Here is a 17,906-nt window from a genome sequence, read left to right on the forward strand (position 1 = left end):
GAGACGAGGAAACGGCGTCGGCGGGGGTGGGGTCGTACCTTGTCTCCGACGGAGGGCCAGATGGTCTTGGAGAGGAACTGGATGCAGATGACGGGCAGCAGGCTGATGCCCACCGTCAGGATGATGGTCAGCCACAGGTAGGGCTGCCGCAGGGCGTTGGAGGCCGTGCCTGCACACACGTTAGGGACCGCTTCATCATGTTAGGGACCGCTTTAACACGTTAGGGACCGCTTTAACACGTTAAGGGACCGCTTCAACACGTTAAGGGACTGCTCCAACGCGTTAAGGGGCCGCTTCAACGCGTTAAGGGAACGGTTCAACACGTTAAGGGACCGCTTCAACACGTTAAGGGACCGCTTCAACACGTTAAGGGACCGCTTCAACACGTTAAGGGACCGCTTCAACACGTTAAGGGGCCGCTTCAATCCGTTAAGGGGCCGCTTCAACGCGTTTAGGGGCCGCTTCAACGCGTTTAGGGGCCGCTTCAACGCGTTTAGGGGCCGCTTCAACGCGTTTAGGGGCCGCTTCAACGCGTTTAGGGGCCGCTTCAACACGTTAAGGGACCGCTTCAACACGTTAAGGGACCGCTTCAACACGTTAAGGGACCGCTTCAACACGTTAAGGGACCGCTTCAACACGTTAAGGGACCGCTTCAACACGTTAAGGGACCGCTTCAACACGTTAAGGGACCGCTTCAACACGTTAAGGGACCGCTTCAACACGTTAAGGGACCGCTTCAACACGTTAAGGGGCCGCTTCAACACGTTAAGGGGCCGCTTCAACGCGTTTAGGGGCCGCTTCAACGCGTTTAGGGGCCGCTTCAACGCGTTTAGGGGCCGCTTCAACACGTTAAGGGACCGCTTCAACACGTTAAGGGACCGCTTCAACACGTTAAGGGACCGCTTCAACGTGTTAGGGACCGCTTCAACACGTTAAGGGACCGCTTCAACGTGTTAGGGACCCCTTCAACACGTTAGGCAGTAAATATGATGTGTAGTTAGAGATAGAGACAGGTAGAGACAGACAGGGAGAGAGAGATGGGTAGAGACAGACAGGGAGAGAGAGACGGGTACTGACCAGTGAAGGTGAAGTAGGTGGGGAAGATGACGTGGATGCCGGCACTGTGAATGTCGAACATGATGCCGAAATAGATGGCCATGCTGCACAGCACCGCAAAACAGTTCACAAAGGTCCAGTAGGAGGTCTCCAGGGAGATCTACAACACGTTAAGGTATACACAAACACGTTAAGACACACACACACACAGTTAAAACATGTATATAACATTAAAATACAATTCGCAACAATAGAGATATACTTAGTGTTCTCTAAAGTTTAAATTAATCCCTCACGTCCTGCATTTATGAGAAGTTCAACGTTGCTACACACACAGACTAACTGTGTGTGTAGGGTTAGAACCCTACACACACCTACACACACACACACACACACACACACTTACCTGCAGTCCTCCCAGATGTTGACACAAGTTACACTGCTCTGCAGAGGTTCGTACCAAGTAATTACTGATTGGTCGAGCAGGGAACAGTCTAGTGTTGTCCGTTTTCAGACAGACAGACGGACATTAATTCACCAGCCAAAATCAAAACCCTATTTCTAACGTGTGATACACCAACCACTTCATCCAACATATTTGCAATGAAAAAGACACGTTTCCGAATATGCCGGTAGGTTGATCTCCATTTGGGCTCGGACACTGCCCTGCCCCCTTGTGTAAGGGTTAACGTGACGTGTAAAGATAAGGCAGGCTGCTCCAAGACCCTCCAACGCTGCATCATGTCTCCGAGTGGATCTTCACCAACGCGCTGTACACAGAACCGTAAACCCGGCTCCAACCGGTGGTACTGACCTGCAGGTTGACGGTGATGATGAGGGAGGAGGCGGTCACCACGGCGAAGGACTGGTAGTCGGAGGGCGCCTCCCCGTCCTGCCCCATGGTCTGGAGGAAGGCTCCGTACGGGATGAAGAAGATGATCAGCGACACGAAGATCCCGTGGAACAGACTGATGAAGAACTTCTTGAAGTTGAACAGCGCCCCCTTCTGGCCCGGAAGGTAGAGCTTGGGGAACTTCAGACTCAGCTTGTCGTTCACGTCCTGCAGGGAGTACAAACAAATGTTCAGGCTCAATCATTTATTTTGATCGATAAGATAGTCTGATAACTTAATGTGCACATCATTAAAAACAGAATATGGTTTAAAAACTAGAAAGACCATAATACTGTAACTAACACCAGAACCTTCCCTTTGTTACTTCAATACTTCCCTAGTTAGAATTGTTTATTGGTATTGCTACATAGCTTGGGATACTGAACTTATTTTTCTGCAACTAGAAATGATGTTAAAGTGCCTTCAACTTCTCTTCTATGGCAAGAGTGTGTTAATGATGGTTTAGTTGAAAGTGGATGTGATCCGAGTGTTAAGGTCCTTCATTACCTGATCCATTAGTCCCACTAGTAGCACGGGCAAGCTGCTGTAGCACACGTTGTAGAGGGTGATGAACCAGTCTTCATACGCCACCTAGAGTACAGAGTCAGCATTACAGTTACCATACTGCTCAATCCAGCAACCACACACACCTTAGTACACCAACGATATACCTTAATAAAACTAACTATACTAACTAAATAAAGCTCAACAAAGCCCAAAATAGTGACTCTATACATGTTAATATAATGAAATACGGCTTGATACAGTAACCACACACCTTAATACAACAATGATAAACCTAAATACACATTACTATGTTAACCAAATACGGCTTAATAGTTACAAAATAAAGCTTACTATAGTAGCTAAACACACTTTAATGTGGGACCCAAGTACACTTTGATACCTATATTAGTATTAAACCGGAAAATAACCCTCCCAAATTAACCAGAATACTCCCCAACTACCCCTTGTAGTTAAAGCATGACTAGCATAATTCCAAGTTCAACATGTACCCTCCCATCCAATCACAGTCGCCCGCTGGCGTCACGTGACCCAGCAGGAGGCGGGGCTAACCTGGGCGGAGAAACCGTTGAAGAAGGAGAACCAGAAGTGGACGAGCGTGAAGGCAAAGTTCTTGAAGAAGAAGTAGCGCAGGAACTTGCACATGCGGATGTAGGACCAGCGGCCGTGCACCAGCAGGAGGCGCTCCAGGTAGCGGAACTGGGCGAAGGCGTAGTCGCTGGACATCACCGCCTGCATGCCCTCCTGGCCGGAGATTCCCACCCCGATGTCCGCGGCTGGGGAGCGGGACAGGAGTGAGACGTTAGCATGTAGAGGGAGAGACATCAGCATGACAAGCGGCAACCCCCTCATACCGTCGGAGAGGGGCTTGTGATGGCTAACAAAGGAAAGGTCATTCGACAATACCGTACATGAATGTGGGCAGGGCCACAACACACTATTCAACACACTATTGCGCTAACAACATAACTTTCAACCATCGTTACCGTCTTACTTCAGTGTAATGTCCATAAAGACATGAAAACACATAACGACTTAAACATGTTTACCATACTAATATCCATGGTTCTTTGGGAGCAAACTGCCATTTGATTAGACAAGCCCTAGCCAGAGGAAACCCAATGCTAGCCAAAACGCTACCCAATGCCTTAGCAAACAGACTAGTCCATGCGCTGGCCGCACTGTAGCAATAAACAGCATTTGAGCCTGAGCCACTCACTCTTGATCATGTTGACGTCGTTGGCCCCGTCTCCGATGGACAGAGTCACAGCCTTCTTGTACTTCTTCACCAGCGACACCACGTTGGCCTTCTGCTTGGGGGTGACCCGGCAGCAGATCACCGCCTCACACTCACACGCCATGTCCACAAAGTCCACCTGCCATGCATTCACATCAAACCCAATATTACTCATACATTTAGGAACACTTTTATCTAAAGCAATTTGCAAGTGGGGCTGAGAACACGCAAAGCCTACATAGGAATTGGAGGAGCAATAAAAAGTGATTTGGTTTGAAAAATCCAACTGCAAATTGTATTTTGATAGGAATAGCGAGTAGTAAAGTTTTTGTCAGTTTAAGGTCAAGGTTGTGGTATAGGTGTAGTAAGTCTACATAAGTGTGTGGTAAGGGTGTGGTTAGTGTGCATGAGGGTGTGGTAAAGGTTTAGTTAGTGTGCATGAGGGTATGGAAAAGGTGTAGATAGTATACATGAGGGTATGGAAAATGTGTAGCACGCATGCATGAGGATACGGTGAAGGTATAGCATGTGTACCTAAAGGTTGGTAAACGTATAGTAAGCGTACATTAGGATGTGGTAAACATGTAGTAAGCGTACATCAGGGTAGTTGGCTCACATCAAAAGGTACAGTAGGGGTAAATGGAAAGGTAGGGTTAGTGTGCAGCGAGGGAACAGTAAAGCATGGTCTGTCCCACCTGTCTCATTTCCTTTTCGAAGTCGTTGATTGGCTGTCCGTCCGTGGGGCTGGCGGGGAGAGTGCGGCGCCCGAGACGACGGAGACGCAGACGCCGCCGCTTCTTCTTCTTCTCATACAGGATCTCGTTCTGGAAACAGCCCACACCAACATGCTCAGAGGTACCCTTATACCACATAAGGCGTGGCCAATCATCAAGAGGGGCGTGGCCTATCATCAATAGGGGTGGGACATATCATCAAGAGGGGCTTGACCCATCAATCAAGAGGGGCATGGCTCATCATCTAAAAAAGAGTTTGGCATATCCCTCAGGGGGGCGTGTTCTATCACCAATGGGGCGTGGCCTATCTAGCGGGTGTGAGACTGACCAGCCATCCTCCGGTGATCACCAGAGCGTTTTTCCCTGCCTCGGGGAAGAACGGCTCGGCTGGTTTCTTCTTGTTCCCAAACGTTGGAGCAACGTTCCTCCTGAGGGCCTGACGCACCCGCAGCTTCTCACTGGAAACACACACAAACACACACGTTATCTACCTATCTATAGACACAAACACACACGTTATCCATCTATAGACACAAACACACACGTTATCTACCTATCTATAGACACAAACACACGCCTTATCCATCTATAGACACAAACACACACGTTATCTACCCATCTATAGACACAAACACACGCCTTATCCATCTATAGACAAACACACACGTTATCTACCTATCTAAAGACACAAACACACACGTTATCCATCTATCTATAGCAGTGGCGGCTGGTGGTTTTTAAAGGGAGGGAGGAAGGACTGCACGCTTGGTTTCCATTGGCCTGCTCGCACTGTCGGTGTATGGTGGCATAAGAATGTGAGACTCAAGTTGTTTCAGGGTGGTTGAGAACTAAACATTTTTAGGGAGGGATAGTTATGTGAATAAAATTGATACAAAGCCACCAGTGGCATCACTGTAATCTGAAAGCTGGTGGGCAGCATGTCTTTGAAATGGACTACAAGGGCAGAAGGAAAGGATGCAAAGCCATTAGTCAAATCAGGCCTACTCTTGATTTGTAAAAGTAAATAAAAAAATCTGGGCCTATTTTTGCTCTCAATGACTGAAGTTATTCGTTGGAATTTATCTATGTTTATTTTCAGTTACAATTGTTTTAAGAAAAGACTCCAGACCAAAAGTGATTCCATTTAAAATGCATCATGCTCGGAATCATTCACCCTTTCCACAATATCAAACAGAACGGTCAGATTAACAAACGAACATCATGCCAAACGAACATTATTTCAAGCAACCTGATCTATAGGCATGGTGCCTAGCAAGGAAAGTCGCATAGCAACACCAACGTGAACTTGACACTTGTCGTGGCGTTTGGTTACCCATTCCTTTTGGTGATCTCGTTTTTCCGAATTGGTCTACCTTTTTCTTTGGTCGCTAACTTAGCACTGTAACTCAATGAATGGAATGCTTAGAGTAATTAAACATGAACAATGTCCTCCGTTTCCAATGTTTCCATTGTACAGTTTATTCGCAAATATTAGAATCTCGTTATCCTTCAGATGATTTCACCTGCTTTGCGTCTCTGAGCGGCAATGCAGGCAGAGCGAATACATTTTTGCGCGAATCAGACGCCTTAAGGTCACGCCCACTCAGAGGAGGACTTTCCTCCTCTCTCCCATTGAAACCCATGTTATTCACCGGCCCCCAGTACTTTCTGGGAAATGAATGGGAGACAACGGAGGCTGAGGGAGGACCTTCCACCCTGAAGTAATTGTCAATAGGCGATAGGGGGTGCTAATGTGCCTTTACCCAGGGAAACGAACATTATATATTCAAAGGCATTAAAGAAGTCATATTTAAGGGCATTAATTCATTCCAGTAGTCTGGGTGCGAAATCTACATTTTTTATTCTCAACAATGTTAAGGAGGATCTTCCTCCCTCTCCTCAATGGAGAAGCCTCCCATTCTATAGACAAACACACACGTTATCTATCTATTTATAGACACAAACACATATGTTATCCATCTATCTATCTATAGACATAGACACAAACACACACGTTATCCATCTATCTATAGACACAAACATGTTAGATGAGGACACCTACCAACACACGCCTTCTATTTAGATTAGACACACCAACACCAACACTTACTTGACGTCTTCTCCGTAGTGGATCTTCATGTTGTCCGTCAGCAGCTGGCAGGAGAAGCCGATGTTCTCTGCGGTTTCTGGAACCACAAGACAACAAGTCTGTTTTGTTAAGGTGTGGGGTTATGATAAGGTGGGGGTTATGTTAAGGTGGGGGGGTTATGTTATGTTAGGGGGTTATGTTAAGGAGGGGGGTTATGGTCACAGTGGGGGGTATTGTTAGGGTGGGGGGGATACGTTATGTTAGGGTGGGGTGTTATGTTAAGGTGGAGGGTTATGTTAAGGTGGAGGGTTATGTTAAGTTGGGAGGGGTTATGTTAAGGTGGAGAGTTTACTTAAGGTGTGGGGTTATGTTAAGGTGGGAGGGGTTATGTTAAGGTGGGAGGGGTTATGTTAAGGTGGAGGGTTATGTAAGGTGGAGGGTTATGTTAAGGTGGAGGGTTATGTAAGGTGGAGGGTTATGTAAGGTGGAGGGTTATGTAAGGTGGGAGGGGTTGAGTTAAGGTGGGAGGGGTTGAGTTAAGGTGGGAGGGGTTGATTTAAGGTGGGAGGGGTTGAGTTAAGGTGGGAGGGGATATGTTAAGGTGGAGGGATATCTTAAGGTGGGGGGTTATGTTGAGGTGGGGGGTTATGTTAAGTTCGGGGGTTATTTTAATGTGAAGGGTTATGTTAAGGTGGGAGGGGTTATGTTAAGGTGGGAGGGGTTATGTTAAGGTGGAGGGTTATGTTAAGGTGGAGGGTTATGTTAAGGTGGAGGGTTATGTTAAAGTGGGAGGGGTTATGTTAAGGTGGGAGGGGTTATGTTAAGGTGGGAGGGGTTATGTTAAGGTGGGAGGGGTTATGTTAAGGTGGGAGGGGTTATGTTAAGGTGGGAGGGGTTATGTTAAGGTGTGGGGTTATGTTAAGTTGGGAGGGGTTATGTTAAGTTGGGAGGAGTAATGTTAAGGTGGGAGGGGTTATGGCCACAGTGGGGGGTTAAGTACCCTTCTTGTCTCCCGTCAGGACCCAGATCTTGATGTCGGCCTTGGCCAGGTTGGCGATGGTCTCTGGAACTCCGTCCTGAAGCTTGTCCTCTATGGCCGAGGCTCCAATCATCTGGAACAGGAGATAAACCCGTCAGCCAATCGGAAGAATCATACGTCACGTGTAATAAACTGGAGGTCAATGTACCAGAGCATGATTTAAACAGGGCAGTTAAAGGAACAGGTTGGCCCATATAGAAAGTCCTTCGAAAATTGAAAACAGTAATGTTCATAGCCTTGGCTACTATAGACCAATACAACTATAATAATCATCTTACCATTGGTTGACAACAATGGTTTACAAAGCTTGAGCCTCACTTGAGATTCAGAAACACAAGGCTGTAGCAGTACGCAATTTTCTTAATCTATTCTAGATCAACCAAAAATTGTCTAGCTGCCTTAATTTATCAACGTTTCGAACTACAATTACAGTTAGAAGGCTTTGGTAGCTCTACGCAGACGGTTTTGTCCCCTATGGCTTTCCTTCTTAGAGCACCATAGCCCTACCTACTCCTCCGACAGCGTTTGCTAAATGTAATCAGGGTATAATAACTGATAATGATGTGGACGGACCAGTAAGTCGTTCTCGATCTGCTCGTAGACCTGGTCCAGGGCAGCGTCTCGGTCTCTGGTGGCTATGCTGGCGGCCGTGTGCTTCCTGGACCACTCGTCCCACTCGGCCTGGCTGATGTCCTTGTAGCACAGACACAGGGTCCGCAGGGTCTCGTTGGCGAAGATCTGGAGAGAATGAATGTAGACACAGACACACTCTTAACTCATGGTGATAAACGCACCCTTAACTCATGGTGGTAAACACACCCTTAACTCATGGGGATAAACACACCCTTAACTCATGGTGGTAAACACACCCTTAACTCATGGTGATAAACACACCTTAACTCATGGTGGTAAACACACCTTAACTCATGGGGATAAACACACCTTAACTCATGGTGGTAAACACACCCTTAACTCATCAACTCATGGATCTAAAGTGAAGTGCAGCCTTGGGGGGGGGGGGGGGGGGTGGACTCACATCCAGGGAGGTCTGGGTGGTCTCCTGGTGTAGAGAGTGGGGGGAGAGGCGCTCGTAGATGACCGTGTCGGCTCCTTTGCAGTACAGCCGGATACGGCCATCTGGGAACTTCACTGGAGAGACAAATGCATCACAATGTTCAGAAGGGCATCGTCTTTGGAGACCCTGGGTTTAAGAATGGGCTTTAGGTATGCCGCTTATGTCCGTGTGCCAGACCTGCAGACGGACGTGTGTGGGCGTGCAGTGTACTCACAGATGATGGACATGCGTTTGCGGTCAGAGTTGAAGTCCAGTAGGGCCAGCATCTGGTAGGTGGCCTCGTGGTCCATCTCCTTGATGGTGATGGTGTCCTGGGTGCGGTGCAGGAACACAAAGCCAAAGTTCCTGGCGGCCGTCACCAGAGCGCCCTCGTCAGGAGAGGCAGCCTGGTACACCAGCTCACCTGGGACACACAAACCATTTTACCTTGATCACAGGGCGAATTACAGTGTTTCCAGAGCCATGTTATTAGGAGCAGGCAGGGGTTATGGGTCATCGTGGGCTACAGGTGGACTTAGGACACTGTGGATCGAAACCAGAACCTTTCGGCCACCCATTCCCCTAGCCAATGAATGAATGGATGGATGAATGAATGAATGAATGAATGAATGAATGAATGAATGCTCCTTCTCCTCACCTTCTTTGTGCTCCACCATGACGGTGTGGCAGAGGGAGAGCAGTTTGAAGAACTCCAGCGTCTCCTGATCCTGCTTGGAGCGGATGCAGGCCACCAGCGAATGGTCCATGAACTCGAACTTGGGGTCCGCGTACTGGTTCCAGCCGAAGTCCACCGGCTGCAGCACCAAGTATAACTCATAAGAGACCAAGAACCTCGTCTTAACGTGCACGTTTAGGTATACACTGTACTAGTGGCGAATGAACATTACCATTCAAAAAATGGAAAAGTGACAAACTCATTCATTTATCATTGTTAACATTGATAAGGACTTATTTGTACACAGCATGCCAGTATGTTTGAATAAACGTTGATGTTTTCATTAATTTAGTAATAACAATATCTTTACCCTTCCTCGGTCCAGTGCAACACCTTTAGCCGTCATGGGATTCCCTGTGAGATAAAGAATATAGATACGGTCACCATCATAATTGAGAATCTAGATAAGACCTTCGTAGCCATCGTGTAGTTACATCAGGAAGATAGCAGGTGGCAGTCCTCTCTCATACCATCACATTTCTCCCTCTCCTTTCTTACTATCCACTCTGGCACCACCTTTACTACCATGCCATTGGTGCTTTTTGAGGCACGTTTTCTCCCATCAGGTCTCAATGATGCTTATACTGTTTATCCAAACTATTTGAGAACTTAACTTTAGAACCACTGATTGAGGTTCTCGGAAGGTCCTAATAAATCCCCAATAGTGGTGCTGCTGGTCGTTCTCCGTCGTCCCTTACCAACCACGGAGAGAGGTTCTCACCGTAAGTCTTTCCACCGATGTTGCACTTCTTGAAGGCCATGATGTTCTGCGTGAGGGTGCCGGTCTTGTCGGAGAAGATATACTCTATCTGGCCCAGCTGCTCGTTCAGGGTGGTGGTCCGAGCCTGGAGGAAGACAAGCGCTCAAACAACGGTACGGGAGAACCAGTGGGGAGGAAGGGGAACTAGGACTGTGGAATGCCATTGTTCCTGTATCGGTCTTTGGTTTAGTATAAACGCACTGACAACAATACCCATATAGTACATAGAGTACTACCTATACCTGATATTATATACAGTGCTACATATAAGAGTGGATACTGTACTACGTATACAGACAGTATGTATAGTACTACATAAACAGATAGTATGTACAGTAGTACATATAGCTGGTATATGCGGCCGGAGGGCGTGTCCATACCTTGGCGGGTGTGTCCTTCTCTGCGTAGTACATCTGCAGGTCCCAGTTGATGAATTTACTTTGACCCAGACGGATCACCTCAACACTGCACACACAAGACGCGTATGAGACTCACACTGGGCAGACCATAATAACAACGTTATGAGTTGATGGGGAGCCAACTCAAAAGCTGCTTAATGACTAGACACTAATAATCCTCATTGATATCCATACCTGACGTAGAGGGAGATGGGCACCATGGTGTTGAGGACGATGATGTAGCCCCAGAAGCTGAGGAAGCCTCTGTAGACAGAGTCCCGGTCCTCGCCATCATACAGGTACCAGGCCAAGGAGCCGATCTGCTCGTACCAGAAGCCGTGGCCGATGGCCAGGCCCAGAGCCACCAGGATCAGCAGCGCGAAGATCTGACACGCCCAGGGGGAGGAGCGTTAAGAGAGGAGAGGTAGGAGGGGAGAGGTAGGAGACACTGGGAGAGGCAGATACAGCCTTGTGTTAAATTGGACTGCAGAGAGCAACAAGGGGACCAATGAACCGGTTGGGACGAGGAGGGTGTGATACTTAAATTGACACATTCAATGGCGACATCACACTTACGGAATAAACCATGTAGTTCATCAGGATGTCGATCTTGGTCCTCTTGAACCTGGTCTTACCGCCGTTCCTCATGATCTTGGTGTCAGCCCCTAGAGAACAGAGACAGAACCTCATTATTATCAGACTCAACAGGACCACCAGAACCATCTCATACAACACAAGTTTTCAGAAAATACTTTTACACTTCCACTAGCATAAAACTAGCTAGCATTCATCTAGGAACCAAATAAAACATCACAGGAAACCATCACTGAAACTTGGCCCAAGCTACTGCCATTACTTCTAAAGCCTAAACTGCAAACTGGCGGTAGTGACAGTTGTAAAGGTTTTGGAAAAATGCATAGGGTTCTACATTAGGAGCAAGTCACATTTGCTTCAGCAGAGGGCGGATGTGATGGTCACCCAAAAATTTAAAAATTAACCTCTTAGCTGACAAATCACTTCTGAGCCAGCTATATGGTAGCACAGAGGTTAATTGGAAGAATCCATCTGTGACACGTATGGGTGTGGGGGGGGAGATGCATGATCAATGTTGCAGTCCTAAAAAATGGTTTAAACATTTATATTCATATTATAAAAATATAAATTGTTGCTCCCTTTATTACAAATGTCCGAGATGAATTTGTGTGCCCGTTTGTAACCATCCATTTAGCTTCTTGATGGTATGGTTGTTGGTGTTTGGGAAGGACACTAGTTAATCTACAGCTTTTTGATCGGGGAGCGATAATCTTACTTCCTTAATGCCTTACCATTGATCATGGCTGTTTTATGACCATGTCCATGACAGTTCCTGGCAGTGGTCTGATCAATCAGTAGTGCCACAATAGTATTTTAACTATTTGCCTAGCTTTGGTATATGCAGAATATGCGTGAGGACGACCGAGCGAGGTAGAGCTCCAGGTGCAGTTCAAGACCAACCACTTGGATATGAGACCCAGGCTGACATGGAGAAGAAGGTGTGCAGTAGATGGGACTAAAGGACTTCAGGGTGAGGTTGCTGCGGGGCCAATAGTAACTGACCTCCCAAACATTCTTCGGGCCCACATAGTCCAGGGTGGAACAGGAGGCTGCACTCCGAAAACCAACAAAAGCAGTTTTTTCCTTCTACAGCTGCAAGTCAAGGCTTGCATCTCTCCAATACTAGAGTCGAACCCAAAGGAAACCAATCTAGGCGATCTTCCCACAAAAAGGACATCCAACCCATATTGTATCCTGATGGGTCAGTCGTTGTTACTTAAAGAACGTGGTTTAGACTGTTAACAAAGTAAGATGTTATTTTAGTATGCAAGGAATATGGGTCTGCTCCAGATATACTGTAGGAGCCAATTCCTTTGTTTTCATATAGTTGCCTGTCTGTCTGTCTCCTACAGGAGGTCCTTCTCCTCAAGAGGAAAGGACCTGTGGCCTTGGCGGGGTTGGCTGGAAAAGCATACTGTTTAGACCTTGCGTATCTTACATGTCATGTTATGATTTCAACAATAATTTTTACTTTGAATTTGTTTGAATTAGAATTAGAAGCGACTAATGAATAAATGAAGACACTTTATTTTTTAACCAAATCTCGACATTCCTTTTTTTGTGCAAGACATCAAGCGTCGATCATATAACCAGTCAGCACCAGAGTGATCTACACCAGGAACAAGGACAAGGAAATCGTAGTCACTATATATACAAACAGTGTTGGGAAGGATACTTTTAAAATGTATTCATTTACAGAATACATGCCCAAAAATTTAACATTTAACGTATTCCGTTTCAGTCAATCTGAGATTACTTCCACATTGAATTGCATTTTCTGAGTGTAGGAATGCGGAATCAAATCCTGCTACCTAAACAGGCCTATTCTGGTGTATTCTTCTGTTCAAACTGGCTGAATGTGTTAGGCCCAAGTCTCCCTGAAAGTGCACTATTTTCTATAATTTGCTGTAGTGGAACAAAGACTATTAGGTTCATGCGAAAGACATTTGCCATTACATCTATATTTTTTGCAAAGCTGTTCCCTATAAAATCGCCCAGAGACAGCCAGCCAGCCAGCCAGCCAGGTGTGAAAGCACGAATAAACTGATGAAACAGAAGTATCGTCATGTAATCCATTGATTTCAACAATGTAACTGTATTCTAAATACCAACTATTTAAATTGTAACTAACGGAATACAGTTGGCTATAATTTGTATTCTGAATTCGTAACGCCGGTACAAGTATTCCGTTACTCCCCAACACTGTATACAAATGACTGAACCCCTTTCGAGGCCTTCTAATCAGAGTCCGAATTAATTATTATGTGGGCAGGAAGGCCACCTCAAACCAATGTGCCATGCAAACACCTCAAAATTTGTTTTCAGTTCTTGCGTGGCGTTTATAGATGCGATGTTGAGCATCAGTTTGCGATGGATAAACCGCTTAAGCGGTGGATAATAAACGGCCAAAAGCCAAGTGCTCCACCTGACTCTGGCAGTAATCAGTGCCTGGTGCCCAGAGATCTAGGTGAACAATTATAAACTCAATACAGCTGTACAGAAAATTAAGATTTCAAAGATTCCAGCACACAGTTGTGAAGCCATTGCAACCATCGAACCAGGGGTTTCTCTTCTATTTACAGATCCCAGTCAGTATCATGGAGCTACAGGTAGCAGCCAAACTCTAGCTCCCCGTTTACCAAAGGCGGGTTAGTAGGGAGGGACCGAGGGACAAAATAACAGCACCAGGGATGAGCATTTTTGCCAGGGGGTATTCTCCACCACCAGCAGGGATCAGCCAAGAAGCCTGTAGTGCCTTGAATGGCAAAGAGTATCCTAACTCTTGGTCATTCAATTCCGCGGGCTGGTCACCTTGGGAAGGGTATAACAAATGTCCACATTCAACGTTGATATCACCGGCTGGCTTGAATAATGATGGTCGACCAATACTGCAGGAGGGGCCCTCAATGCAAGTCAACCACAATAAAAGGCCCAATCAGAGCTCCCATATAGACTCTTCCCATCGTGAGCTATCCCTTTGAACACCCTGCCCTCAAATTCTCCCACCAACCTGGGTTTAAGACACACTCCATTGGGATTCACTTCAATTCAGTTAAGATCCAATTCAGTGAGCTGAGAATGCGGTCATTAGACATAGAGACTACAGGGTTACAGAACATCTCCTGGTGGCACTGAGGAAGAGATAGATCTGATGCAGTCCCACGGGCACAATAGAGACCTCTAGGTGTTATGAGAATAGGATAATTGTACACCCCGTTGTCCTGGTAAAGAGAAAGATAGCACCATTTGGTAGTGTATTGGTTTCAGGTATTTCTTCTCCATTATCAAATTGAATTCTTCTCCAACTCCAAAGCGATTTTCCAGTGACGAAAGAAGGCGGTATTGAATGGCAAATCCTAATTTGCATCTGCTTATCTCAATGGTGTAATCATTTACAGCAGCAGAACTGAAATAAAAGCATGTAGGATGTTGCGCCATCTCTATAACCGTGTAGGCCGTGTTACTGGTAGCACACCATCAGAAACCACAGACAGACCTCTGGTTGTAAGCATGTGTTTGTGGGGACTGTGGCTTTTGCCAGCTTACCTGATGGTTGTAAGCCTGTGTTTGTGGGTACTGTGGCATCTGGCCGCAAACCGATTGCTGTCAGCCGGTGTTTGTTGGGACCAACGTACCTGCAAATATCACCAGGCCATGGCACACGTCTGTGTTGCGGATCTTGCAGCCTCTGAGCAGTATGTTGTCCAGGTCCACGGGGTAGCTGTGTCCGGACCATTGCATCGTCCCCGTGAATTTATCCAGCCGGTTGTTTGGCTCCTCACAGTCAATCATGGCTGTGGAGAGGTGAGAGAAAGACGTCAAGCTCAAACAGAGACCCAATCTGTCCTCGCTAGCTTAAAATGAGCAATATATGGCTAAACTGGGAGAAGTAGCCCTGAACTTTTTCTCTGCATGTAGTATGGGATCTAGTAGGCTGACGGTAGAAATACATAAATCTTTATTCATGAAATAAAGTACTTTGTTAGTTATCAAAATTACTCTTAATATATCAAATGGGATTTAAAAAGCACACACAGATGCGTGTTACATGGGGAGACCTACACACAACATAATCTGAGGACAAAGAGACCTTATCAAAACTGTTATCTACTCTAGATAGTCAGTGGGCTAAATGTGTGCTTATCATTGTGTGCGTTGGGTAGCGTTTGTGTGCCCAATGACAAAATGCCAGTTAAACACTGGCAATACCATTTTCCTTTTCTATACCCAAATCCATGATCCTACTTTTATGATACCCTACTATCCCAGAGCATCCCATAACCGGTGTCCCTGTGAGGATGCAGACTTCTGACTTCTAAAGAGAACTTTAAAAAGCTTGTTTCTTGTCATCTTTGCATTTCCTGTCCTACCCAGAGTGTAATGTACTACTTATTTGTTTAGCGTCTCTGCCTCTGTGCCACTCAAACATGACGCGGAGAGAAGACAAAAAGGAGGAATTAACAGGATGGAAAACACAAATGAGGGTTGAAAAGCAGAGGGAAATACAGATGGACAGAGAGAGGGGTGAACAGAGATAGGACAGACGGACAGGCAGACCGACGTATTGTGTACCATTGAATTGGGCCAGCTGGTGCTCCTGCTGAAGCTTCTCGTCTGTGATTTTCAGAGCCAACTTGAACTTCAAGTTGGTCTCTCTGGAGACAGACAGACAGACAGGTTGTTAGACAGACGGCACAGAAGACAGATGAGCAGAACAACAAGTTAGGCAGAGAAAAGCCTTCATCTAGAGATAAGCAAGTAGCTTAAAACTGTATTTTAGAATGTACCTTGTTGAATTGGGTGAACATGAGATACAAACGACCACACAGAAGGTTGGATGTTATCAAATCAATGTCTTCTATAAATGTGACTTCTCAGAGACTTCTTATGGTCATTAAGTGACTCTAGACATTGGGAAGCGTAGTTTTCTTTTTTCTTCAGGTCATGGAAAGTTACTGGAATGTGAACAGGTAGAGGCGTTGTGAGTGCATCAGTTTGTTGTATCAGTGGCTCGATACAGAGCCATGTTTCTTTGTTCTAAGCGATGGGGGAGCGGCCTCAAGCCCTTTGTTTTGGTCCGTTGGTCCTGACTCACCTCCTAGTTCAATAAACATGTCCACTATCCCATATCGACGGCCAACACAAACACATTAAGAGAGCTTATGGAAGCCTGCTTATGTTCTCTCCTGGTTCAACATGGAGAACAGTCGTCGTTATGCACCGTGTTCCTCCGAGACGTCCACGTACTAAGAAATCCACCTCAACAAACTAGTGACAGATAATAAACTGTAATCCCTCGAGAAATTCTTCGAATTTCACTTCTCCCACGTACACGGTAAGAAACCCAAAAGTGTCAGAATGGGTTGGGGGTGAGCTGGGTTAGGGGGGGGCGCTGGGTTTGGGAAGTCCATGCGGGGCAGCCCTTGCCCCTGAGTCCAACAGCCCAGCACAAGGTCTGAGAAGCACAGCAACCCGAGCCTGATAATATCTGGGGGCTGGGTCTTACCCGTCGAGCTCGGCCGTCTCCACGTAGCACAGGCTGTTGGGGTTGGAGCTGGACAGCATGAGGATGTCGGCCTGGGGACAGAGGATCACGCAGTGTCAGGAGGCTTCACACACTTACGGCACGCAGGCACAATTCCTCGGCTCAAAAATAATGATCAATTTTGATTAAAAAAAACATAATACAGCAAAGCACTACAAATATGAGTTATCGGAAAATATGCTTTATACACAAACAGTGATGTAAAACATCCAAACTATAAAGAGCCTCAGATGCTGGGATAATACTCGATGCCAGAGGCATGTGTTTGCAAGAAAAAAAAGTAAAAGATTTCCTTTGGTTCAATATCATTATTCAAGGTCCGTCGATGCGTGTCAATGTGGGCCACCCACACGTCAAGCACCTCGGCTCAGATGAAAGGCGGTATAAACAACAAATGATTATTATAATGAGGAAGTTGACCTACTGGCACAAAGTCGTTCTTCTTCAGCCTGACCACGTCCCCGACCTGCATGTCCATCCACTTGGTCTCCTGAAAGCTGTGGAGAGGACAACCACGGTTACAAGGAGGCTTTATTGACTCGTTTGTTGCCTATAAACCCTTCATCTGTCTCACCTACAAGCAGACAAGCTTTGCTCGCATTAAAGAAGTTGCTGAATGGATCAAATTTCAAACTCTGAATTTCAGACTACCATTTGCAGGATTTGATCACATGATGTAGTTTTACCCTCCGTCTAGAAGCACTTCAGTCTTCCTGTTGTTGATCTCCTTGTCCATCCGGTGGCGGGCCTGTAGCACAAAGCAACAGCTCTCAAACCATGCCAACACATAGTCTCACACAGACATCAGCATGCAGTCACTTAGCCACTGAACTCTACAAACATATCCATAGATTAATGAGGAATCTGTGAGCAACGGGACAAGAGTTTGGCATCAGAACGATCGGTTGCATGCAGGTAAACCGTCTGTGTAGAGAGCAACAACTTCTGAACCCATTGGCTATCATCTGAATATCTTCATCGCTTATTGTCCCCAAAAGCTAAATCACCATCGGACAAGACCGAGTTTTTCTGAGAATACTTAGCTACTTGTTGAGGCAGAACAGAAAAAAATATATACATTGTTCAGGTTCAATGGATTGTGGGGGATAGTAAGAGGAAGTTAAGTAAGGTTTGGCTCAGGTAAGGAGAATAGCAAGTCCTCTACCAGGTAAGATATGGTTAGGGTCAGATCATATATTGACTGTGCGCCAGTCAATATAAATCCGTTTTCACGGATTGAGCCTACA

The 17,906-nt window shown here is 46.1% G+C and overlaps 1 protein-coding gene across 2 annotated transcripts in view; it reads right to left on the minus strand.

The window, feature by feature from the left end:
• atp8b1 (ATPase phospholipid transporting 8B1) overlaps window positions 1–17,906 on the minus strand; it is a 29,840-nt gene that overhangs the window by 1,354 nt on the left and 10,580 nt on the right. For both annotated transcript variants that reach the window (XM_060039138.1, XM_060039139.1), the window contains exons 6-29: window positions 17,346–17,407; window positions 17,084–17,156; window positions 16,621–16,691; window positions 15,687–15,769; window positions 14,750–14,908; window positions 11,097–11,185; window positions 10,716–10,906; window positions 10,503–10,587; window positions 10,084–10,207; window positions 9,673–9,716; window positions 9,285–9,441; window positions 8,862–9,050; window positions 8,609–8,721; window positions 8,146–8,310; window positions 7,534–7,645; window positions 6,555–6,630; window positions 4,773–4,902; window positions 4,406–4,534; window positions 3,693–3,849; window positions 3,026–3,249; window positions 2,456–2,539; window positions 1,871–2,116; window positions 1,078–1,216; window positions 39–169 (exon numbers count right to left, since the gene is read on the minus strand). In XM_060039138.1, the coding sequence (XP_059895121.1) occupies window positions 39–169; window positions 1,078–1,216; window positions 1,871–2,116; window positions 2,456–2,539; window positions 3,026–3,249; window positions 3,693–3,849; window positions 4,406–4,534; window positions 4,773–4,902; window positions 6,555–6,630; window positions 7,534–7,645; window positions 8,146–8,310; window positions 8,609–8,721; window positions 8,862–9,050; window positions 9,285–9,441; window positions 9,673–9,716; window positions 10,084–10,207; window positions 10,503–10,587; window positions 10,716–10,906; window positions 11,097–11,185; window positions 14,750–14,908; window positions 15,687–15,769; window positions 16,621–16,691; window positions 17,084–17,156; window positions 17,346–17,407 (3,033 nt within the window). The remainder of the gene's footprint in view (window positions 1–38; window positions 170–1,077; window positions 1,217–1,870; window positions 2,117–2,455; window positions 2,540–3,025; window positions 3,250–3,692; window positions 3,850–4,405; window positions 4,535–4,772; window positions 4,903–6,554; window positions 6,631–7,533; window positions 7,646–8,145; window positions 8,311–8,608; window positions 8,722–8,861; window positions 9,051–9,284; window positions 9,442–9,672; window positions 9,717–10,083; window positions 10,208–10,502; window positions 10,588–10,715; window positions 10,907–11,096; window positions 11,186–14,749; window positions 14,909–15,686; window positions 15,770–16,620; window positions 16,692–17,083; window positions 17,157–17,345; window positions 17,408–17,906) is intronic.

The sequence above is a fragment of the Gadus macrocephalus genome, chromosome 19, assembly GCF_031168955.1.
Source record: "Gadus macrocephalus chromosome 19, ASM3116895v1".
Taxonomy (NCBI): domain Eukaryota; kingdom Metazoa; phylum Chordata; class Actinopteri; order Gadiformes; family Gadidae; genus Gadus; species Gadus macrocephalus.